This window comes from Melitaea cinxia, chromosome 29 (assembly GCF_905220565.1).
Source record: "Melitaea cinxia chromosome 29, ilMelCinx1.1, whole genome shotgun sequence".
Classification (NCBI taxonomy): domain Eukaryota; kingdom Metazoa; phylum Arthropoda; class Insecta; order Lepidoptera; family Nymphalidae; genus Melitaea; species Melitaea cinxia.
The window spans coordinates 7,915,483-7,942,291 of NC_059422.1; the positions used below are offsets into that span (position 1 = coordinate 7,915,483).

The 26,809-nt window shown below is 34.7% G+C and overlaps 1 protein-coding gene across 1 annotated transcript; it reads left to right on the plus strand.

Moving 5' to 3' along the window:
* Nucleotides 1-13,567: 13,567 nt before the first annotated feature.
* Nucleotides 13,568-15,275, plus strand: LOC123667793. The gene is made up of 2 exons (XM_045601632.1): nt 13,568-15,131; nt 15,268-15,275. The coding sequence occupies exons 1-2, from the start codon at nt 13,568-13,570 to the stop codon at nt 15,273-15,275; spliced, it is 1,572 nt and encodes a 523-aa protein (XP_045457588.1).
* Nucleotides 15,276-26,809: the final 11,534 nt, after the last annotated feature.

The window sequence follows — 26,809 nt, forward strand, 5'->3', positions numbered from 1 at the left end:
TAATTATATGATAAAATACACGTTGTTTGTGAAGTAAATTAACAAACACAACATAGACATTTTCGAGAGTTTCCATCGATTTCTCTGGGATCCCATCATGAGATCCTGGTTTCCTTATCATGGTACCAAACTAGGGATATCTCCTTTCCAACAAAAAAAGAATTATCAAAATCGGTTCATAAACGACGGAGTTATCCCCAAACATACATAATATATATATATACGGTACGGTATACGGTATATATATACGGTAGAATTGAGTAACCTCCTCCTTTTTTGAAGTCGGTTAAACAAATTGCACCGTTTGTCGTGCTATTTGTCGAATAAAAAATTATTCGAAACTATTTATTGCAAAAAAAAGTTACGATTTGTCATTTACGAATGACGTTTAAGACGTATATTTTCAAGTGAATTATTAAATATTTTGAGATTTTGAGATGATATTTTACATTTATATATTATTATGGGTGTAAGCCGTAAGACGTAAGTATAATTAAATATTCTAATTTGTAGTCTAATATAATTACATTGAAAAAAAAGACGGAAAAACGTTACCTTTAAACCTATCCTTAAAATGTATAAGAAAGTCTTAATTCAGACTGAATCTTCCCACAGCTGGGCAAATGCCTCTTTCTCCAAGTTAAAAGGTCGGAGCTTAATCAACTGCACTGCTTTACTACTGGTTGGCAGATAGTTTACCTAATACGAACAATGATTACCATCAGGTATCTATAATAACATCCGGGACCTATAACTTTGTTTTTGGCGAGGTAAGGCGAAGATACCCACAAGGACGTACACTCAGAAAAAAATAGTTGTAGAAATTTGTGCCTGGATGTGATTGGAAGTTGAATTGTATTCAGATAACTAAACGTAGATTTTGTATGCGTGCAGTTGGCACAAAATTAATTAATTTAATTTCTAACAGTCATGGAAAGAAGTCTGATAAAGAAACACAATCGCCAGTTCTGAAAATATTTAAAGATATAATGCACAAGGAAAATACGTAAGTCTAATTTTTTACAGTAAACATTTAAGATTCAAATGCCTCCAATAATCTATCTCTGCTGATCTGGCATGCACAACACAAACACAAACGCCCAGATCAAGATGGAAGATCTGAGTACAAAGATTTGCCATCCTTAATTCCACTATAATGGCAAACAAGAGTTTGATTCGCCTGATGGTAAACGGTTACCGTAGCCTTTAGACACCTGGGACATCGGTAAGGTTCGTCCCGACCAAGAACTCTGGCTATTTTACTTACCAAAGAGAAACTATTTGAGGGCATATTTATTTGTAATTTCCTGTCAACTTGAGGTACTTTTATTCCTGATCATCATCATTTCAGCCGATCACAGTCCACTGCTGGACATAGGCCTCCATAAGTTCACGCCAAAAATGGCGTGCACTGGTGTGTTTTGTCCATAGTCACCACGCTGGGCACGCGGGTTGGTGACCGCAGGGCTGGCTTTGTCGCACCGAAAACGCTGCTGCCCGTCTTCGGCCTGTGTATTTCAAAGCCAGCAGTTGGATGGTTATCCCGCCGTTCCTGATATTGAATACAATATTGTCTGGTGTGCTCTACCTCAATGAAAGTTGAACAAACGCATATAAAATACATGTTACACATTGTTTGGGATTAACATATATATGACAACCACTCTGGTGTACACATTAGCGATTGCGGTTTTAATTTCTGCTCGGGATTGTATATTTATATATTTGTATTTATATTTTTTCCGGTCTAGGTGTCTGTCCTTGTGTCATGTCTTGGGAAGTCCCATCTGCTACCATAGAGACTTGCTATTATTATTACATTATTCAAATTATCCACCAACCCGCAATGGAGCAGCATGGTAGATAAAGCTCCGATCTTTAGACCAAATGGAGAAAGGGACAAATGCGCAACAGGCGGATGCTACAAACCGAATCTATTGATAAACTGTAATAAATTGATCTAAGCTCTTACCATAATATCTTATTATTTTCAGAGATCCTGAAAAAGTGAACTTGCTGAAAGACAAGAAGAGAGAAAAAAGGAGAAAAACTCATCTTGAATCTCGTCAAAAATCTGACCAAGTAAATCAGTAAAAGTATTATAGTGTATTTAATTAAAATCTCACAAGTATTTTCTTGAATGAAGAAAATGCGCCCTGTTTAAGTAGATTTTTTAAATTTTTTCTTTGAACTGTTTCCACTAAATTTGCATACAGATAATTTTAAGAAAAAATAACTAGAAAGGAAGTTGACCATAAAATCAACGTATATTTCGTAGAATTTTGAAATTAATGTGGTACTTTATAAAATAGACCACAAAACCAGAAAAATCGAGAAAAAACTTTAGCACTAACTTAAATTCTCAGAAAAATGCAATTAATTAAAACGACAGCGTCAGAAAAAGTGTGATCGGGCGAAGCGAATGGAAGTTGAGATAGAGATAAAAGTTAGTGTAAATAGAAAGAGAGAGAGAATTTTGCTTCGTAAGTTTTATTTCAGTCGTGTGGTCTAGAGCACGCTCGTTTTTTTTTCCAGAGAAACTATGAATCAAGTAGCACTGACAGATACAAAACGAACGAACAGACAAATATCACAGTTCAAGATAGTCAAGAAGACAAAAATGCCTACTACAATACATCTAAAAATGAAATAAATGTAAGTTCTACTTTGATTAAAATAATGCAGCCATGAGAAATGGCATCGTAGGAATATCTTGCCAAAAAAGTCTAGATTGGGGAGCTGTCTCGACCTACACTAGGATCTTAAACAAATACTAAAACAAACTGTGTTTTAGTACTATTGTGTTGTTGTCGTGAGTGAGGTGACCAGAACTCCTGGCTTCGAATTTCCATATGACAGACAATCACCATTAGTACCTATCAATCGCTTATGACACAACATTTTCATTGTTCATGTTCATTGTCATTCTCATTGTTTTTCCAATCCGCTGGAAATTTTGCACGTGGTTAGTTGGTTAGTTAACTATTTATTTTGTAGTTGGTTACCTATTGATTATTCTGGATTTCTAGCTATCAACATATTTATGTTACAGTGCAGTCTAGAACAGAGAGTTACAAATAATACAAAAGTTGATTATGTCATCCTATTTCTAACATACCAAAAAATCTATACATATAATAAAATGGTAGGAAAGTCAAAACTGTACATTGAATATTTTTTTAAAAGAATACTTGGGTTGTGATCTACAATCGATACCGAAGCCAAAAATATGGTTTTTAGAATTTTTGTCTGTTTGTCTGTTTGTCTATATGTATGTCCGGGATAAACTCAAAAAGTACTGCATGGATTTACTTCAAATTTGGCACGACTATTATTAAGAAGACTACAAATTATCACGCTATCACCTACGGGGAACGAACAGTGAACCTTTATTTCTTCAACGCATTCTGTAACAACGTGTAATCTAACGACGCATATTTGAATGTTGTTATTATGTTAGTAACCACGCTAATAAGCTAGCTTCATACTATAAATAGAGACATTCTATAGTATATTTGGTATCAGCATTGCAACCGTGCGAAGTCGGGGCGGGTCGCTAGTAACATAATAAATAAACATTACGCACTATTACCGACATATTTTTGATATACTACTTTTATTCAAGGTTGCCTGGAGGAGATTGCTATAAGCGATAAGGCCGCCTTTGCATACATTATTTGTTTCTGTTTCTAATCGTTCTAAAATGTATCTTATTTTTTTTTGTGCAATAAAGTTTAATAAATAAATAAAATAGAAATAAAAATTTTCAGGCTTTCCAAGGCGAGAAAAGAGACAGCTGGTGGTTTTGGGTTAGTGTTTCGTAATACCATTATTCGACCATAAAACTACAATCCCTCTTCTGTCACTTAATATTGGCAGCATTAGAGAAGTCACAAACGTAGCACTGATAATTTACTACTATACTAACTATTACTAATTATACGAATAAGAAATAGGCTTAGGAAATTTTAATAAAAATCAAAGAGGTGAATTAAAATTATTCTTAACCACGAAAGATAAATGGTCAAAATTACATGAAAACACAACCTAATACTCAGTTTTTTGTATCTATCATAGCAATAACATAAGTATATATATTATCTATTTGCTTACAGGCATAAAAAATATATTAAAGTCATAAAGCAAAGTTTTGTATACATACATATAACTGTTGTCTATTACAGATATTTATTAATCTTTTCCCAGGGAGACCAGAATCAAAAGAAACAGAAAAGAACAGAAGATACATGTTCCTGTGTTTCTTGTGCGTAAGTATAAGTCTGCGGATCCACTGGGTGCATCGGTATATCATTTGCAGTTGATGGTACACCATCCATCTCATAACGTATCATCATCATGGTTTCATTGGTATCTGTAATTTAGCCACAGAAATATAGCCACCGCCTCTCTTCCCGTGGGTGTCGTAAAAGGCGACTAAGTATAAATAACACAGTTCCATTACCACCTTGGAACTTAAAAAGCCGACCGATGACGGGATAACCATCCTACCGCTGGTTTTGAAATACACAGGTCGAAGACGGGCAGCAGCGTCTTCGGTGCGACAAAGCCTGCCCTGCGGTAACCAACCCGCCTGCCCAGCGTGGTGACTATGGGCAAAACATATGAGTTCACGCTATTTTTGGCGTGAACTTTTGGAGACCTATGTCCAACAGTGGACTGTGATGGGCTGAAATGATGATGATGATGATGTAATTTCTCTAGTCACTCTATAACTCCACTTTCTGTTCTTCTTCTTCTTAGGTCTCTAATATCTTTCTAGTCTCACTCTTAGTTCTTCTACCCTTTTCTCTAGACCTATTAAGATTATACGATCTAATTTTTGTTTTCAGGTTAAAAAAGATTGTAGGGTCAGAGTATACTTGTGTGGCGTGTCTTTTCATACTCTTTTCAATCTCAGTGGCGATCATTTTCCTAACTTTGTGTAAGACAATGACTGTGTCTGACACAGGAGTAGTAAGAGGTGATGATGATGAAGGTCTGGTGAAGAAGATTAAAATGATGAAGGAGAAAAGGCAGCTAACTGAAGGATATGGATGGAGTGATTATACTGAACGGTATTTTATACTTCACTCAAGTAATGCCCCAAGCAAAAGTTATGTTTGAACTAATTTTGGTTAGGTATTTTTACTTGTGTATGTCAAGTGTAGTGCTTTGGAGAACATGCTAAGCCATCTTCCTAGGTTGTTCTCATGTACACCTTATAATGTTTACTCTAGGTATGTTGGTCTGAATAAACTTGACAAAATTGGACAGAATGATAAAAATAAAAACGATACTTGTTTTCAAATTTAATTGTGTTAAAATTCTAAATTACAATCACATAATAATAGCACTGCTAATTGCAAATAAGGACATGTGCATAATTATATAGATTCGCTGTTGTTGCTTCAATAAATGGTCTGGTGCTCCAAAATTTATTCGTGAAAGTTTTCGTCAATCCACATTGGACTCAGACCTCTTTCTCCATGTTGAAGAAGAGTCAACCGCTCTTGTGTATTGGTGCGTGTAGACGTCTAAACACCGGCGTTCGTAGGTTTTATTTTCATTCGAAATTGTTATTTGTATTTATACCAATATTTACTTCCCATCTGCGTGTCTGTCTTTGTAAATCTATCTCCCCGAATACCTGGGGAAGCATGTTAAGCTGTCGGTCCCAGCTGTTATCATAAACACCTGGTATTAATGGTCGTACGATGTCCATTGACATAGTAAAATAATATTTCGTCGTTTCATAGGAACCATTGGGACGAATCTTCCAATTTAGGAAGATATCCTGGAATTCTTGATTCCGGTGAGAGAGATTAAATTAATTAGTTGCGGTTTTTTCTAAACTGATTTTCTATATTTTTATAAACTATTAATTTTTAGATAACAACGTCGATGGCACTAATGATTTGGTAAGTGAACACTTTTTTTATCTAGAAATGAAAAGGCTTCTAGATGTATAGATTTTTTTTTTTATAAATTGCGATACCTACAATTTTCTTGAAATTATATGTTATGATGCACTGCAAGAACTTTACAAAAAAACCCTTACGATAAAATAGTTTTTATTTTAGACAAATGAACCGAGTGATGATCTTACGTGTGTATATCTTATTGGTTATGTGTAAGGTGTCGTCCTTTTTCTCCTACATGAGGAAAGAAGCTTATAAGCCTGCCCAGCGTTGGGATACTATAGCTTATAGAGAAGGCGTCGTACATTTATCACGTGAGGCTGGAAGGGGTGAGAGAGGAATAGGTATTCGGATAAACATCACGAATTATCGCAAAGACTCTAATTCCACCAACCCCTCCACCCTCCGGCTATACTAAAATATAACGCGTATTTATTTTCAATTCAGCGCGCGATTTCTTAACAAAAAAAAAAAACAACTAACAAGCACCCTGCAACCTAGCCTGTCTAGAAATTTGATACTGAATATGAATGTTCAGTTTTCCAAAATTGAATCAAATTATAAAGAAAGATTTAATTTATGTTGTACGAAAAAAGTTATTTGTTTCTCGGGTATTGGGTTGAAGCTCACCACGTATCACCACGATCACGTATTTAGTTGACGATCTTAATTGAATTTAAAATATATTTCAATAAAAATTGCTACGAAAGAGGTTGTATATGCCCAAAAATTCCAAAATAATCCGCTTTTTTGTAATATTAAAATAAGTGCGTCCGTCTACATCCCCGGGAACCATCATTTATTATCATTAAACCCCACTTTATTGGATACAAGATGTTTATTGTTGTTTGTTACGAAGGGAATACCTTTTGATTTAGAGTTTAGGGAGTTATTTTTATCAATCAGACAAAGGGTTGGTACTATTATTACTGTTTATTCATACGTGAGTTACGTTCGAGATTTTCTCGAATTAAATTCGCTTACAGTTTGAAATTTATACAAAATTAAAAATGGAAAACTTGTAATTAGAATAAAGCTATTTATATCTTTCATTCTCATTAGATGGTCGACGCAATTGCTCGTGTTTAACGCGCAATGACGACATTTTCCTGTATTGCGATTGATGGCATATTTCTTTTCATACACTAACAATTTATAAAGTATTAACACATTTTAATTCTATGTTTAAACAGTGTACATAACGTGTAACAAAAAACTAAAACACAGTAAAAGACCGTGGAGGTTGTCTTACAAAATAAAAAATGTATATTAAATATAATATAATTGTGCAAAACTCATAATTTATTTATTATATTTAAACATGTCACACATCACACATAATATATTAAATACATAATAATATATTAAATATTAGTATTTAATTTATATATTTATTAAATAATGATATCCGCACGATACCCGTAGTATATGGCGAGTTTGACATTTGTTCTTCGCGATTTTTATAATTCGAAAAAACATCTAGAAAATATCTTCCCGCGTATAATCGGTTATTTGACGACCTTGACGATAAAAGCGTCTCATGAGATAGTCTCTCGTATAATAGTTAATTTAAATATAGCAACAAATAAATTATAAAATTTGATAATAAAACTACTGTCTTCGAAAACATGTAGTAACTCATACTTTCCCTCTGAGGGCTCGTTGTGGCGAGATCCGTCCGAGGCTTAAGTACTGTAAAGTAATAAATATCATTCAATACCATCTGTATTTTGTAATTATACTCAATAGTAACTTATTGACAGATCACTGTAGACGATTTGTTTTCGAAAACACGTTACTAAATTACATTTATGAGAGTTTACTCCTTTAGAAAGGGTATAAGGTGCGGTGTGAAAATGTTGGAGTTAAATAGTGTGTAACAAAAACAAATGACGCTGAGATTGACGATTTACAGCGCTTTCAGCGGCATATCGATATGAATAGCGAGCGTCAATTTATTTATTGATTTTAGAGTATTTATTTTAAACACATATTCTTGAGGGGGAGGGATAGGGTCGCCAACGCGATGCTTCTGGTGTTGCAGGCGTGTCTATAAGCTACGGTAATCGCTTACCATCAGGTGAGCCGTACGCTTGTTTGCCGACCTAGTGACATAAAAAAATACAATATCAAATATAACGGTAATCTAATCTCCACTCGCGTATTAATTAATTATATTAGTTCAAATAATCTAAACAATTTAATACAGTTATAAATCTAATATATAAAATTCTCGTGTTGCGGTGTTTGCAGTTAAACTCCTCCGAAACGGCTTGACCGATTCTCATGAAATTTTGTGTGCATATTGTGTAGATCTGAGAATCGAACAACATCCATTTTTTATACCCTTAATTATAGGGGAGGGGGGGATAAACGGGGTTAAAAAAATATATAGGAAAACAACGTTTGCGGGGTCAGCTAGTAAATAAATAAATATCTGCACAATTCACACACGGTCGTCTGTTCCTAAAGAAAGCAACTTAATACAAGCATTAAGTAACGATTGTGTTACAGGTAACATCCTACTGGTTTAACTACATATTTTTTGATAAAAATATTTATAAATAATACATATATAAATAAATACATATAGTTATTTAAATATACAATTAACATTAACGCTTGTATGCATTGAAATCGTTGAACTGTTTTGCAACCCTATCTTCAGACGTCTGTTATTTTCCCTGTGCCTAGATCTAGATATATACGTAACTCCTTTGTCGCTTGATGTATTAGAAAGGGTAGATTTTTGAAGTTATTTTTAAATGTGCGCAAAGAAACGTATTTGAGTTTTGCTTTATAAGTATTTTGACGTTATAAAAAAGTTTGAACAGTCACGGCGTACTCTTTTTGACATTTATAATTCTGCTACAAAGAGTGATGGAGTGAACTTTTGTATAAAATAATATAATTATATCATCATCGTCATTATCACAGTAGCCTTTCGCAGTCCACTGCTGGACATAGGCCTCCACAAGTTCAAGCCAAAAATGGCGTGAACTCGTGTGTTTTGCCCACAGTCACCACGCTGGGCAGGCGGGTTGGTGACCGCAGGGCTGGCTTTGACGCACTGAAGATGCTGCTGCCCGCCTTCGGCCTGTGTATTTCAAAGCCAGCAGTTAGATGGTTATCCCGCCACCGGTCGGTTTTTTAAGTTCCAAGGTGGTAGTGGAACTGTGTTATCCCTTAGTCGCCTCTTACGGCACCCACACAATTATATAGTTTTACAATATATATAAAGATTATGTATATACAAACAGAAGTCTAAAAGTCAAATCCTATATATATCAAACACTAAGAAATGACAACATTCGTATTACCTCCAAAGGATGTAGTTATACCTAGTGCTTACCTAGCCCTGACCCTCCGCAGGAAATATGGTGACCTTACTTACAACAGGAATACAATTATTAAAATGTTACCACTATAACTTAAGGTCTAATACATAAAAAAGGTCTACGTAAGATTGCCGGTGTAGGCTGGATGAGGATTGCGGAAAACTTGAATGTCTGGCGCGAACCTGGAGAAGCCTATGTCCAGCAGTGGACTGCAATAGGCTGAAGTAACTAACTAACACATAAACCACTTATTTAAAATAAAGTCTATATATATATGTGTGCAATTGACACAAGACAGAAGTGAAACTTCTGATAAGTAGCTTACGCGATTTTTTTCAACGAGATAATAATATACTGTGTAATTAATGTATTCCATCTCTTTTTCTCCTACACATTTATGTTTTTGTTTCTTTATTGTGACGCAATATCGTTTCATTGAATTTCAAATCACAATGATTCTAAAGAAGTTTCGCTTCAAAAGCAAATTCTTTAGGACGTTACATAAACATTGTTGCGTAACTAACTCGACAGCAGAAATATACCAAAAATATCGCCTAAAGGAATATAACTCCTGAAACCATTATTTAATCATTCAAATATAAACTCTATTTTATAGAAATAATGATTAAAATGTCTTACAAAATATTGGACCCTTCGTGGTGTAAATATTAAATCAATTATGATGCAAGGGAGTCAATTGGTGATCCTAATACTCATTATGAATTTATCAAGCGACATCAAAAAAAAATTATTATTTTGTTCTGAGAGTCACCTCGTTCCTTTTAACCCGATGTGACGTATGTACAGCTGGTGTTTGTCATGTGATACCATTTTAATTTGGTCGAGGTATAACGAGTATTTTTGAGTTATCGCTAGTAATGAGGTTTTAATTGATTATTTTTTTTCAACATAGGTAACGTTGTATTAAATTTGTATGTAAGATGAAGTCGGTTTTTTTTTCAGTTTGAGAGTAAACATTATTATTGTATTCCTTAGTTCTAAATAGAATACTTGATTGTACAGTAAAATAGAAATAATAAATATTAGGTTGAATTTTATCTTCATTACAGCCTATACAGTCCACTGCTGGACATAAGCCTCCACAAGTTTACGCCAAAAATAACGTGAACTCATGTGTTTTGCCCATAGTCACCACGCTGGGCAGGCGGGTTGGTGACCGCAGTACTGGCTTTGTCGCACCGAAGACGCTGCTGCCCGTCTTCGGCCTGTGTATTTCAAAGCCAGTAGTTGGATGGTTATCCCGCCATCGGTCGGCTTCTTAAGTTCCAAGATGGTTGTGGAACCTTGTTATCCCTTAGTCGCCTCTTACGACACCCACGGGAAGAGAGGGGGTGGCTATATTCTTTAGTGCCGTAGCCACACGGCACATTTTATCTAATATATAAAATTCTCGTGGCGCGGGGTTTGTAGTTAAACTCCTCCGAAACGGCTTGACCGATTCTCATGAAATTTTGTGTGCATATTGGGTAGGTCCGAAGATCTGAGGTAGTCCACCCCTAAATTTTTTTTAATTTTTATATAAATTATTTATTCTTTATTTTATTATGATTTGGCATTGAAAAATACATACAGCCCTAAATTTCACCCTTCTACCACCAACCCCTATTTTTAAATAGCGTTTAGCGACAAGACAACGTTTGCCGAGTCATCTAGTATATTATATATGATGATAGGCTTCAAAAGCACCTTCGAATCGTCATTGCACAAAATATGATATTATTATTTAGTTTAAGTAAAGCAAATGAAATTAATATATAGTTAATATAAAGCTACCACGGATTCGGAATGGAGATTTTGTTGAGAATTTGAATGATCATGAAATGGAGGACTTAATGTTGTGCTTTTTCAATTCCTGCTTGTTGTTTATTCTCCCCCTTTATCCCCCACCCCCTATATATTTATATATCTTGTTTAAATTTTCAAACGGTATTAACAAAACTTTTTATTAAGAGGAGGTTACTCAATACTTGACTGTTTTCTCGTCTATCTACTTTGTATTACTTGTCGATGTAATTGAACTCGGCTTTTTTTTCGTTTGCCAGCAAAGACAATTATTAGGGTTTATAACACACAGCTTTTTTTCAAACCTGAATTATTATTGTTCGATGTAAAATTAATTTATTCCTTCTTGATCTGTCTCACATTTTTTAGAATGTGTCAATTTGTTTAATTATTTACATGTCCTTGTTATTTTTATCAAAAATTATTTGTACCCTGCGCGCGTTTATATACAATGCATAATACACCAAATCAAAAACATTTGTGGGCTCATGCACAACACTTTGCTGAAGATAATGACACGATAAAATGCATAGTTTACTATTCTATAAAGGACAAACAGACAAACATTCACTTTTATATATGTAGGTTACAGCTTTTAACTATCGAAAAACTTAACGATTCGTTAAAATTGTTCTATATACATTTTTAATGGTAATATACATGTATATGTGAATACGATATCACATTGTTTCCCATAAAAACCATCATAACTAAAAACTGCTCCCCGTACCAATGATTGTACGTATCTTCGTTAGGTCGTTCACAGACGAGCGGTTCGTTTACCGTGGGAAAGTAAAAATTTTATTGATATATTTCAGCCTCTAATATCGCACTGCTGGGCATAGCCCCCTTTCTCCGTGTAGGAGAATAGTCGAAGCTTAACTTCACCACGCTGCTCCAATGCGGATTTGTGATTTGTGTGAGTGAGGATATGAGAAAGAAAGGAGTAAGCGCTGAAGTGACGAATAATAGAGAGGAATGGAAGAGGAAAACATGTTGTGCCGACCCAACATGAGTAGGATAAGAGCAGGAAGATGATTTTTTTTATGTCACTAGGTCGGCAAACAAGCGTACGGCTCACCTGATGGTAAGCGATTATCGTAGCTTATAGACACCTGCTAGATTTAGTGAGGGAGGGTAGACGCCGTTGAGTCACGATACATACGAGCTCCGTGTTTATTGTGGATTATAAAATATAAACAGTGCTATTCAATATAAAATCTAAGTGCAGTGCAATTATAAATAAATGACTATTAATATATAATGTGGACAAAAGACCAAATTAGTGAATAACCATCTAAATACATGCAATAAAGTGAAGTGAAAAAACGTCATTACTAGACTACCAGTGACTTTTCTCCGCACAAAAATTTGTTCGCAACATTCAACATTCTACAAAAAATTATAAGAAGTGCAAAAGTGACAATATACATCATTAAAGTGAATAAATAGACCTAACGAATAATATAATATATAACTGCAAAAATAGAAAATATTTCCATATCGATCAAGGAAACAGCGCCATCTAGAGGATTCACTGAAAATCGCTTAGCTCGCCATACCTGTTCCGCCGCTAGTATCTAACCCTACCAACAGAGGGCAGCATAAGTACCAAAATAAACGAATATTTTTGTAAATCGCAAAACAATACCATTCTAACCATGGAAGAAGTTATGAAAATGCTCCAAAAAATACAAAAAGAACTAGACGAACAAAAAACAACTATCGTACAATCAGCCGTAAATGTTACAAAACAAGTTACGCAAAACATAAATCTCACACTAGAAGAAAAATTTAAAATAATTGAGGAAAAACATAATTACCTTAATGAAAAGTTGGAAAACCAAGAGAAAAGATTGTACTTCCTGGAAAAACAGTCAAGAAAGAGGAACATAGTAATATTTGGCTTGCCGGAGACAGAAACATCTTATGAGAATTTAGAAAATAACATTATGAACTTCTTAAATCACTATTTATCAATAGGACTGGAGAGTAGAGACATACAAGGACAATACTAGAAGGATAGGGAAGAAAGGAGTAAAGCCTCGGCCGATTACTGTAACATTTACTACACTAGGTACAAAAATAAAAAATTTTAAACAGAGAAAACTATTAGAAGATACCGCTTATTATATAAAAGAAGACTTCCCACGGCACATATTAGAAAAAAGAATGGAATTACAAGAACAAGTAAAATTAGAAAGAGAGAAAGGAAACTACGCCACCATCAGGTATGACAAATTGATAATACGCCACAAAACCGCAGAAGTATCAGATACAAAGAAAAGAACTCTACCAACATCACCGGATGATCATAATCCTTCACGAACAAAACAAAGAACACAAGTTAACAAGAAGAACAAAACTCAAACAGGGCTACAGAGATCGTCAAGTTTGTCAGAAGGAGCTCTCAAACCAGGAATACTCGGTTTTTTTACTAATAAAAACCCTGAAAACTTACCAAACGAACAAGGCAACAACATTAAATTATAGCGACTACCCTCTCACATGAAAAACACACTAAATAATCAAACAAAGAACATAATACATCTTCCAAGCCGGCTGGCCACCGTGGAAGATCACGACCAAAACCCTCCAGAGAAAATTGAAGCAAATTGTGCACAAGCTAGTCATCAAAATACCCTATATATAGCAACATATAATGTTAGAACTTTGTCGACATATTTGCGATTACTAGAATTGACAGAGTGCTTGAAAAATATAAACTTTGACATTATTGGTCTCTCAGAAATAAGAAAACTTGGAAACACTATTGAGGAACACGATGAGTTTATTCTTTACTACATTGGAGAAACGCCTGGATTATATGGAGTAGGTTTTATCGTAAAAAAATATTTGAAAAAATTTATCACAAGTTTCACAGGAATATCAGAAAGAGTAGCACTATTAAGGATGAATATCAATGGCTTAGAATTAAGTATTATTCAAGTTTACGCTCCAACGGAGGAGTCGAGCGACGAGGATTTGGAATTTTTCTACAGTACAGTCGACAAAGCTTTACAACTCTCAGAAAATAATGTTATAGTCATGGGAGATTTTAACGCCAAAATAGGACAAACTAATCCCAATGAAATTGCCACAGGTAAATACGGCTATGGAGATAGAAACTGTAGAAGAAATAGACTTATTGACTTTGCGCACGAAAACAACTTGGCTATTATGAACACCTTTTTCAAAAAAAATAACAAACAAAGATGGACTTGGAGATCACCTAACGGTATAATAAAGAACGAAATAGATTACATTCTAACAAACTTACACAGAAACATATATAATATACAGGTTTTAAACATTACCTACCCTTCGGATCACAGACCAGTGAGAGCAGCATTAAACACTCTTCTCAGAACAAAAAGTCGTAGTAAGTTCGGCCAATGCCTAAGATTCCAATTAAAGAACGAAGAAGAAACGCAAACATACAAAAGGTCGCTTAACTCCTGCTTAACAAACCTACTAGAGAGCTGGAGAGACGAGGACACCGTTCAGAAGCGCTATGACGACATAACTAACGCAATAGACATCAGCCTGAAAAGAACTCACGAGGTTTCATGCAGTACAAATCCAGGGAAAAACCAAGCACTTTCAACTCGCACAAAGGCGTTAATCTGTAGAAGACAAGAACTACAAAAGATAAAACCGAAATCAAGAGCCATGAAAAACGAACTAAAAGCACTTTACAAACTCATAAGTAAACGTATCCATCTAGACTATAAGGCGCACCGTACAAGAACAATCGAAAAACATCTCAATACAACAAATAGTGTCAAGAAAGCATACAAGGAACTGAGAACACATAAACTATGGATTGAAGAGTTGAAAGACAAAACGGAAAATACCCAAAATAGAACAGAAATATTGAAAATAGCAACAGAATTTTATAAGAAACTATATAGCGCACCAAATCAACATCCATATGAATTACCGAATATAAATAGAATAGAGGCGAGAGCAGTCATAGACGAATCCGAAGTGATCAAAGGGATTAAATCACTAAAATTGGAGAAAAGTCCAGGCCCTGACCGGATCACAAACGAAGTCATAAAGGCTGGATGTGCGTATCTAGTAAAACCACTAACTCTACTTTTCAATTTGATACTGAACAACTCGCACACTCCTCGTCAATGGTCCGAATCTGAAATCATCTTGCTCTATAAAAAAGGAAACCCAAATGACATAAGCAATTACAGACCAATAAGCTTACTACCTTCACTTTATAAACTATTTTCCTCAATAATAGAGAAAAAAATAAAAGAACGCACAGAGAAATACCAACCTATTGAACAGGCGGGCTTTAGAAGAGGTTTTTCAACAGTGGATCACATACACTCGCTAGAAATGTTGATTGAAAAATACCAAGAGTTCAAGAAACCACTCTACATTCTCTTTATCGACTACCAAAAAGCATTTGACTCTCTGCTCCACTCATCAATATGGGAAACATTACTCTCTCAAGAAGTGCCCCTAGACTACATCAAAGTCCTAAAAAATATCTATGAAAGCAGTACTAGCAGAGTGAAGCTGGAAACTACAGGACCACCTATACAAATAAGTAGAGGTGTACGGCAGGGGGACCCACTCTCGCCAACTATCTTCATAGCGGTGCTAGAGGCCATCATTAACGAACTAAACTGGGAAAAATTTGGCATAAATATAAATGGATGTTACTTAAATCACTTGAGATTTGCCGACGACATAGTGCTTCTATCAAAAAGTACAAATCAACTGCAAGTAATGATAAACACTCTAAACGAAAAAAGTCGTAAAGTTGGCTTAATAATCAATCTAACAAAAACTAACATCATGACGAACCATACTAAAAGACCTATATATCTCGAAAATTCACCTTTAACATATGTCGATGCCTACATCTATCTGGGAAAGCAAGTCTCATTCAACCAAAAAAATCACGAACTGGAAGTGGAGAGAAGAATCAACATCACGTGGAAGAAGTTCTGGAGTCTCAAAGAAATACTCAAAAGCGATATGACGATACGGATGAAAACTAAAGTCATGAACACCTGCCTACTCCCCTCATTAACATATGCTTGCCAAACTTGGAAATTCACCAGAAAAACAAAAAATAAAATTACATCCTGCCAAAGGAGTATGGAGAGAAGCATTTTGAAAATTAGAAAAATTCAAAAGATCCGCCACACTGATATAAGACAAAAAACTAGAGCCATAGACGCTCTCAGCTATTCAAAAAAACTTAAATGGCGATGGGCTGGACATGTTGCGAGACTTAGCGATAATCGCTGGACTAAAAAGACAACAACATGGGTAGGTCCACAAGGACAGAGAAAAAGAGGAAGACCATACGCACGCTGGGTAGATGACATCATAAAAGTAGCAGGTACTCAATGGTTGCGAACGGCAGAGAATAGAGAGTACTGGTCATCTCTGGAGGAGGCCTTTACCTTTCATTGAGAGGGTTCTTGCCAGGAAAATTACTACTATTTTAATGAAATACTAGGATCTAATAAACTAAAACAATACATACTAATATTTTTATTTTAAATTTACTATTTATTTAACCATATCAATTTGTGTTTAGGTACTTAACGGATATTTTCTTATTTTTTATTGTTTACTTTTTTTACTATTATTTTTTTACTTTTTTAAAAACGTTTTTTTGTATTTGTGAATAATTTTGCATGCACATTGGTATTAAGATTGTAATATGAAAAAAGCAAGAAATAAAAGGCTTTTTTATTTTTATTTTTATTTTTTATTTTTTATTTATAGACACCTGCAACACCAGAAGCATCGCAAGCGCATTGCCGACCCAATCCCCAATCCCCCCAGGAGCTCTGGTCACCTTACTCACCAACAGGAACACAATACTGCATGAAAACAGTATTATTTAGCTGTGATCTTCTGTAAGGTCGAGGTACTACCCCAGTCGGCTGCTCCATATTTTGAGCAGGAAATTCCTGCTGCTCCAATGCGGGTGGACGGATATATGTATTAAATAAATGTAGTCGGGCTGCTTATAAATTCCCTACTACGAGTAAAGATCGCTGTACAATACAATACAATTATTTATAGGAGTTAATTCTATAAGAATCGATTTTCATATAAGGCCCTTGGTATGAAAAAAATATGAGGAGAAAAATATACTGAACGAATGATCTCGTAACGTTTTTGTCAACGTCGTCTATAGGGACTTCTCTATTCCGATAGATGGCGTTAATTGATTCGTTTATTATGATATGGTATTAATATTTTTGATAGACTAGTAAGCCTTTTTTATGTCTATTTGGACAGTCGACCTAAAGTAGTAAGCAGTCGTATGTCGGAGCTGACACACATACACTTTTTTAATTATATTAACATTTCTACAAGCGTCTTAAAAACCGCTCGACTACCGCCAACCTTACACCGAACAGTCGGGCGTAGAGTTTTTTAATCTGCAATGCGCCCACGGCTCTCCATTGTTGCTGGACTGTGGCCTTTTTGTGCAGCCTTTTGTAACTGTTTGTTCGTTTTTTTTGTTTTATTGCGAAGGCTGATGATAGTCGGGCGAGGGAGACGCTACTTAATCTAGAAAATGTAATAATCTCGTTATATTAAGTGGAAAAATAAATTAATGTTTCGTTATTTTGAATTACGTTTGAGTAATCGATTTCAAAGTCTATAGCTAACCAAATAGTTAGTTATTGTTTTAAACGATTTTAATATAGGTAATTAAAAAAAAAACTTGATTACCTTTGTCTGACACATATTTGTGAAAAATATGAACAAAATACTTTTTGAACGCACCTATAAATATTTGACAACCGAGTGACAATTTTTTTGACAAATGACATCAAAATAATGTTTCACAGTTAGGAAAGTTTTGTATGGGAAAATTAGATTCTCGTTTTTAGTATTTTTCGTTACTTATTTTTTATGTTTCTCACCATTTAATCTTTCCTGAACATCCACAAATATTTCAAGATCAAAATTAGCCAAATCGGTCCAACCATTTTTGAGGTTTAACGAGACAAACGAACAGAAATTGGTTTTTATACATATAAAAAGTAATTAAAATTAACGTATGTTCGGCTAATAATACTGTATACACATGTATATCTTTTACTATAACTACATAACCCGGTGATCTTCGTAAATTCTAAATAGTTTTTGTAAATACTTCTTGATTTTTTTTAAACTTTCTTTTTTACAAAAATTGTCTTGGCAATAACTAACACAAAAATATTTGAAAGAAGGGAAGAAAGAAAGAAAGAAATTTGTTGTAAATTTTCCAAAGTTATAAAAAAAATTAGTATTATATAACATTCACACACGGTGGTCTGTTCCTAGGGTAAGCAACTTAATGCTTGTGTTATAGGTAACAGTCAACTGATACACCATTTTTTTTTTAAATATAAATAGAAATAATACATACATTAATACAAATATAATACTGAGGCGGGAATCGAACCCGAAACCCGCAGAGCAGAAAGCATGGCAACTACAAACTGCGCCACCGGGCTAGTCAAAGTCACGCGGTTTCGGCAATTCATTATTTAGAATATTTTGAAAAAATGTACGCTCATATAAATAAACTTGGGGTTGGATTTGAACCGTAATATTAAAAAATAAGCTGTTGTACAATTAGAACGAACTACTACAAAAATTAAATTTTATACACGCATAGCTGCTTTAATACAGCCTAGTATATACAAATCGTTTATTTTAATAATGAAACATAGAAAAAAAAAACTCAAAAACATAATATTCACGACAGACATATATTACTATATCTCAAATCCCAGTCCTCGAGATTCCCTTTGTAATAGATTTTCCTTCTATCTGTCGGTTTACGCTTGAGACTTATAAAGTACGGTACAAATAAATCAATTGAACTTAACCTCCAGTGATAGCTGTGCGATTGTAATGCTATTCTAAGCGATATTGAAGTAAAACTTTTTTTACGCATGCTTGACTTGGGGAGGAAGCGGTGAATGCGTGACTAGAGCGTTATGAAAAGTGTGATCGCGCGAGGCGAACGGAAGTTGAGAGGGAGATATAATATGTTAGTGAAGATAGAAGGAGAAAAGGTTACGTTTCGTAAGATTTACTTCAGTCGTATGGACTAAAGCGCACTCGTATGTTTTTTAAATATTAGTCCAGTTGTTTAAATCATATAGCGCCATTTACGGTTTTGTACCATACATACAATGTTATATAAAATCTTAGACGGGCTTTGGCTTTTAGACTGGAGGCTAGGCTAGGCTCTTTAATGTCTTTCGGTAACCGGTTATACACCTGAGTTTCCTCGAAAGTCGTACTTCTTAACGTAATTAGTTTTAGGGGAGCGAAATATTATATGATCAGCGTTACGCTATTAAATTTTTTTATATAGCAGATTTTATTTTGAATCATAAATTCGTATAGATTTATTATTTTTATAAACACAAAAAAAAGGATTATCGAATTTGATGGAACTGTTTAAAAGTTATGCGCACACTTTATTTTGACAACCTATTTTTATTTATAAAAATATAGTGTGATATATTTATATCATCGCTTTACCCATGGAGACGAATCTTTACAAATTTTACAGAAAAACGTGCAAAAGCCTAAGTACGGAGTTTAGTGAGACTTATAAGAAGAATAAAGAACAAAGTACGTTTAAAAGATAAAAAAATGGTTCCGTATGATGATAATAATTTAACATGACTAGCCCTTTTGCAGTGACCCTACTTTTTTATACAGCTAAATCGGCAAACAAGCGTACGGCTCACCTGATGGTAAGCGATTACCGTAGCCTTTAGACACCAGCAACACTAGAAGCATCCCAAGTGCATTGCTGGCCCTACCCCTGACCCTCCCCTGGATCTCTGACCACCTTACTCACCAGCGGAACACAATACTGGTTGAAACCGTATTATTTAGCTGTGATCTTTGATAACGTTTAGGTACTTATCCAGTCGGGCTGCTCCAGATTTCGAGCAGGATATTTTGTAGTTTATATATATGTATACATATATAGATATATAAACTACACTGAAATCTATATTTTTTGAGAAAATCAAAATTACTTACATTTCCCATTCACCCCCGAAACCCTAATAAAGAGTTGTCTCCATAACCGGGTCCCGGCTACAAATCACGCGAGTCTGGAGAGTATACGGCGTAATACCTGTTATGATTTGTTGTCTCCTCAGAGTACGGAGGGCGCTTCCTTATAATTCACAATGTCAATATTTATTTATTGATTTATTGTTTGTTTTTGTGCGTTTTTAGGCGTAGTGGTAGACGCCTAAAACACTGGCGGTATGTGGGTACGATTCTCGTTTGGACGTCAGTCCTTGTGGGGCTCCCCATCGTGCTTCGGAGAACACGTTAAGCCATCGATCCTGCTTGTTATCATAAATACTTGATTGCGATCGTAACTCATAATTCAAAAAAAATTCAAAATTATTTATTTCATGTGGCCAACTTGTAGCTCTTATGACACGTCATGAATCTACCACCGGTTCGAAATGCGAACTCTGCTGAGAAGAGCCGGCAAGAAACTCAGAAGATGTACTTTTCAAAATATTCATTTTACAATATTTTCAACACTAACTTACAATAAACTATACTAATTACAAAAATACATAGTAGGGAATATATTCGACAAACTGCAGTGGAGCAGTTCTGACCTTTCCCCTATATGGAAAAAGAGGCCTACAATGATCTCAGCTAGTGTATATACTAATGTAAATTGTCTCCATGTGTGTTTTATAAGTAAAACGGGATACCTGCCCTAATTTGTTGTTGATCATATTGAGACACGAACTATCAGATAGCTACCCTTTTTTAGCTTTCAGGGTTGTAGGTTCGATTCCCACACCGCACCTGGGTGTAATCAGTTGATTTTTACCTTAACCACACACATAAAGTGGGTAATAAGTATTTTCTTGGTGTATTCAAAAAACTAAAAGAAATTTTGATAATAACATTAAATTACACAGGTACACAGGTACACTGTTGCGCTGGCGGTTGCGGGTTCGATCCCCTCACATGACAAACATTTGTATTGGCATTTGAATCTAACTCCGAAGCAGAAAGCGGGGTTAGTGTAAAGTGAGTGAGCTAGTTGTAATCTTTTTTCGATTACAAAAAAATATATAAATCAATTATGGGTTATTATTGAGATATTATTGAGGTATTATTGAGGGCAAGCTTCAGTCTTATCCTTCTAGACGTCTAATTAACACAAAGTAGTGGTCGCCCTGTGGTCGAAATTCGACCATAATTAATTTAAATGATAAGTTCGAACATTATTAAGATTCTCTTCGTCAAAGCCTATCTAATATATAAAATTCTCGTGTCGCGGTGTTTGTAGTTCAACTCATCCAAAACGGCTCGACCGATTCTCATGAAATTTTGTGTGCATATTGGGTAGGTCTGAGAATCAAACAACATCGATTTTTATCCCCCCTAAGTTATACAGGGGGGGGGGGTTAGGGCGTTTGTAATATGTATGGCAAAACAACGTTTGTGGGGTCAACTAGTAGTATAATAATAAACAAAAGAGTATAATTATATCATATACAACCTTATTAAATGAAAAACTAAGACCTATCTTACGTCAACTTGATTCAAACCTTAAATATCACCTACCAAAAACTAACAATAAGTAATGAAAGAGAACTGACAACTACTTGATACCCGAATATGTTAACGAACTGCCCAGAGAACTGCAAGAAATGTATAAGAGTACCACGAAAAACAAATCACGTTTTAAAAAATATTTTTTACAAAAACAAAAGGAATTAACTGAGTGACTCTTTGTACTCAGATAAGCCCGCGAGGTTTTCGTGGTACTTAAATTGCAAATTATAATGTATTTGTTATGTATTGGCCGATAAATTGAAAAAAAAAAATGCATTTTTTACTGATTTAATGCATTTTTTTATGGATAATATTACAACAATATTAGTATTTTGCACTCCTTCTCTATATAAACTATAAGTGTGCGAAATTTCATACTCCTCCGTCCGCGCAATTTTCGTAAAACGGGGTACAAAGTTTTTGCTTCACGTATTAATATAAAGATGTCTAGGCATGAAGATTGTAATAGCTGATGTAAGGTCAAAGGTCTGCCATCGATTCAGTAATCAAAACGTTGAAATCGCGATTAACCTTTGTCGTATTTTATTTTTTTATATTTCGTAATAAAATACCAGACCGTAGAGGCACAATGCACAAAGGAGCAACCGTACGATGAAAAAAAAAATTGTCCATTTTGCGTTCGCAGACATTGAGATAATATCTCGTAGACGAGGAGATGATTCCTTTGTGTTACTTGGAAAGTATTATTGTTTTGATACACACTGAAGCGTGTACGATTTTTTATTATTGAAAAGTCTAGATGAATGTTAGTGCGTCTGATTTGTGAATCGAATTTGCAAGTTTGTATAAAAATACTAGCTTTTACCTGCGGCTTCGCCCGCATTTAAAGTAATTTTAGTAATAATATTTTTCGTTAGTAACCTTTGGTAATGCGTATTTACTTGACTATTTTTTCGTCTACCTACGTTGTATTACTTGTCGATGTGATTGAAGTCGGTTTTTTCGTTAGCGATCAAATACAATTATTAATAAAACAACTCCAATCTCTTACACTACAAAATAATGAATGCAGAAAAAAGTACACATTTCGGCCAGACGTTAGCATTCAGTCGTTCTAGACTAGACTCACGCTTTAAACACTAACTTGAGTCCTTGATTTCTCCGTTTGATGACAAAACATTATATTTAAGTATTTCTATAGAAATTTTTTACGAGTTTTAAATGGTTAATTTGATTTTAAACAGGGGTTGCAAGGTCGACAATCTAATAAACTTATATGTAAATAAAAATAAGTGTTTGTGTAGTTTTTGTGGGAGCACGTTAAGCCGTCGGTCCCGGTTCTTATCATGTACCTGATAGTGATTATTACTCATAGTATTATATGGGCGCAAATCGCCAATAATTGGCGGCTGTTGATATTTACGTTTTAGTTTATCGATTGAAGTGAATATATCGTTATGGAAATGTCTAAAATATATATGATTAAATATTTCATGAAATATGTAAGTTATTTGTAAATATATAACCATTATTTATTGTTTGAATGTTTTGAGTAATGTTTGTTTAAATTAAATTGATAAAGCTTTGTGTTTTATAAATCACACACACACACTTCAGCCTATCGCAGTCCACTGCTGGACATAGGCCTCCCCAAGTTCGCGCCACACATCCCGGTCTTCCGCAATCCTCATCCAGCCTACACCGGCAATCTTACGTAGATCGTCGGTCCAACGGGCCGGAGGACGTCCCACACTGCGTTTGCCAAGACGCGGGCTCCACTCCAGGACCCGTCTACTCCAACGGCCATCGGTCCTGCGACACAGATGACCTGCCCACTGCCACTTCAACTTGCTAATTCTGTGGGCTATGTCGGTTACTTTCGTTCTCTCGTGGATAGTCTCAATAAATGTATAAATCATTTGAAGTTTTTTTAAACATTTATTACATATATTAAGCTCAATTTTTATTTATACGTTAAGGAAACTATAAAAGCGCTTGATTTATGTAAAGATCGGTCAGTTCTATGCGAGTGATTGCGCATTAATATACTAAGAAATATTTTATTTTGTGTTATTTCACTGTAATTGACTCTGACCGAGGTAACTGTGGCGTATCGCCGACATATACAATATATCCGCCAACCCGCATTGGTAGAGCAGCGTGGTAGATTAAGCTTTGATCCTTCTCCTACATGGGGTAAGAGGTATTTGCCCAGCAGTGGGATATTACAGGCTAAAGCTTAAATAAAAATGAGTCAAATTAATGTGTCACGTTCATAACTTTTAAACGACGAAATCGAATTATTACTCGTATTTTAAAAATATTTACAATTCACAACTTAAGAACTAAATATTTACAGATACCACGTGGAATGGTGTCAAGAATGCTGGCAGCATTTCCCCGTTGATTTAATTTAATTCTATTATTATTATATTTAATTGCTCATTTTTACCAATTTCCAAAAAAGGAGGCGGTTCTCAATTTGGTTGTTTTCTTTTCTTTCTATTAAATGTATGCTACCTCAGAATTTTTTACAAAGAACTTTTTTGGACGAACCGATTTCCTACAACCAATGACGACATAACAAGTAAGTAAGGAGTTATATCTAATAATTCGTATTTACTTGACTATTAATTCTTTCGGTGACCTACGTTTTATTATACCCCACGACTTTTCACAGGATGTACCGATTTTGATAATTCTTATTTTAATCGAAATGTGATGCTTGTCTTGTAGTTCCAATTAATTTTGATTGAGATCTGATAACTAATTTTTGTGTAATCTTTGCTAGAGCGTATTTACTAGATTATTTTTTCGTCTACTTACGTTGTATTACTTGTCGATGTAATTGAAGTCGATTTTTTTTTTCGTTTTCGAGCAAACACAATTATTCATTGTATTTTTACACTAATTTTATTTTGTATATTTATATTGAATTTAATTTCGAATATTTATTACTGTATACTAAATGGACAATTTTTAATTTGACTTGTTTCAATTTTGACGATATTCTTAGTAATTTAGGAACACCTGTAAAAAAGTAGGCAATTATCTAGATACCGATGTTAACTTTATTAATTTTGTATTTGTTGTTGTACTACTTGTTGGTGTTGACTTATGAATAAATAAATAAATAAATAAATAATTGTATAAAATAGCTTGCTCAAGTTAGGGATGCCTTAACCTTACAGAAGACCACAGCTAAATAATACTGCTTCCAATTGGTGTCGTTCTCATGTTTGAGTGAGGTGGTCAGAGCTCTTGGGGGGGGATCGGGGATAGGAAGGGTACGCTCTTGTAATGACTACTATTGCAGTCTCTAAAGATTATGGTATCCGCTCAACATTAGGCGGACTTAAGCTTATTTGTCACTATAACAGTATTGGAGAAACAAGTCGTGGAAAAACAATAATTTTAACTAAAATCACCCGAATTGATTATAGTACAGTTACAATAGTAACAGGTAAACGCGGTGACGTCATTTGTTATTGAAGTCACGTGGACAGAGTTCGTTACGATAATACGAAGCTACTAAGACTTGCGCTTGAGAAACCGACCAGCCCACACCTCCAAGGCAAAACTGTCGGTTTACCTACCTAGTAGTACCTATACCTAATTATAGTGTATTGTGATTTGCAATTATAAATCTTTGATATACCTACATCGAGCTTATTTTTTTTTTGTACTGTGTGGCTACGGTACTAAAGAATATAGCCACCCCCCGTGGGTGTCGTAAGAGGCGACTAAGAGATAACGCAGTTCCACTATCACCTTGGAACTTAAAAAGCTGACCGATTTCGGGGTAACCATCCAACTGCTGGCTTTGAAATACACAGGCCGAAGACGCCCAGCGTGGTGACTATGGGCAAAACACATGAGTTCACGTTATTTTCGGCGTAAACTTGTGGAGGCCTGTGTCCAGCAGTGGACTGTATACGCTGTAATGATGATGATGATGAGTTTATTTTGATACAATATCGTGATGGATCCCGTACCACCGAACATAGACATAGACAGCTCTATCGCTCAGCAATCGCTGCCGCCGACATATAAATTATACGTAAAGATAAAAAATACATTGAACCGATAAATTTAATAACGTCTAGCAATCAATAAATTATCACAACAAAACTAATTGTGCCTATCGCTTTACAAACTAATAAATCCCTTTTTAACCTACATTACGATGTATAAATTTGAACTTAATACTGTTTCAATAAACGTACATATGTGGATGTTAGTAAATCAGTCTTCCAAAAATTGATCTACCCTCCCTTTCGTATAGGGGTGGTTCGAGAGGGACGGTTGTAGATTTAATGGGGCGCGTACGTCACGTGGTACTAACGGGGGCTTAATTTGAAGACGCTTAAGGGGATGGTTGCGTGTTGAATTGTTTATTTGAATTTTTATTCTTGTGGAAAAAATTTATGGAAATTTTTGAAATAAATAATATTTATAAATACTAATTTTATGGAATTTGTTGTAATTTATTAAGTTTTGATTGACTTTTTGACCCTTCTTTCTGCTACGACACGCTGTTTGTTCGATTCGTCTCGATTTTTAAATTAATATATAAATTAAACATGTATTATTTATAAGTCGTCTGTTATCTATAATACAAGCATTAAGTTGCCGACCTTAGAAACAGACAACCGTGTGTGTATGCTAAAGATATTTATTTAGTACTAGCTGTTTCCACGACTTCGTTCGCGTGAAATTAAAAAAAAGATATTGTTCAGTTCGCAAAGTTACAAAACAAATAAATTTCTAAAATAATAGTAGCCTAAATTACTCCTCATTAAATCAACTATCTGCCAGTGAAAGTCCTGCCAAAATCAGTACAGCCGTTTCAGAGAATAGCCAAAACAAACAGACAGACAAAAATTGTAAAAACGTTATTATAGTATATGTACCGTGTATACATCCATATGAATGTAGTGAAAAGCGATTATTTCAATATAACAAACAGACACTCCAATTTTATTTATTCGTTTAGTATAAATAGTTCCCACCCTTAACTCACTAAGTTCATTATACCGGTACCTTCGTTCGAATTCCTTGTTATTATTTAAGTTTTGGGTCTTAATAAAATACATCGATTTTATATTAAAATATGGCGTATTGTAACCTACGACGTCTCGTACGAAGCGATTCTAACTTGTTTTAAATATAGGACAT

Coding starts and splice junctions, on each gene's coding strand:
- LOC123667793 (XM_045601632.1), top strand. CDS start 13,568: ATGAAAAACACACTAAATAATCAAACAAAGAACATAATACATCTTCCA.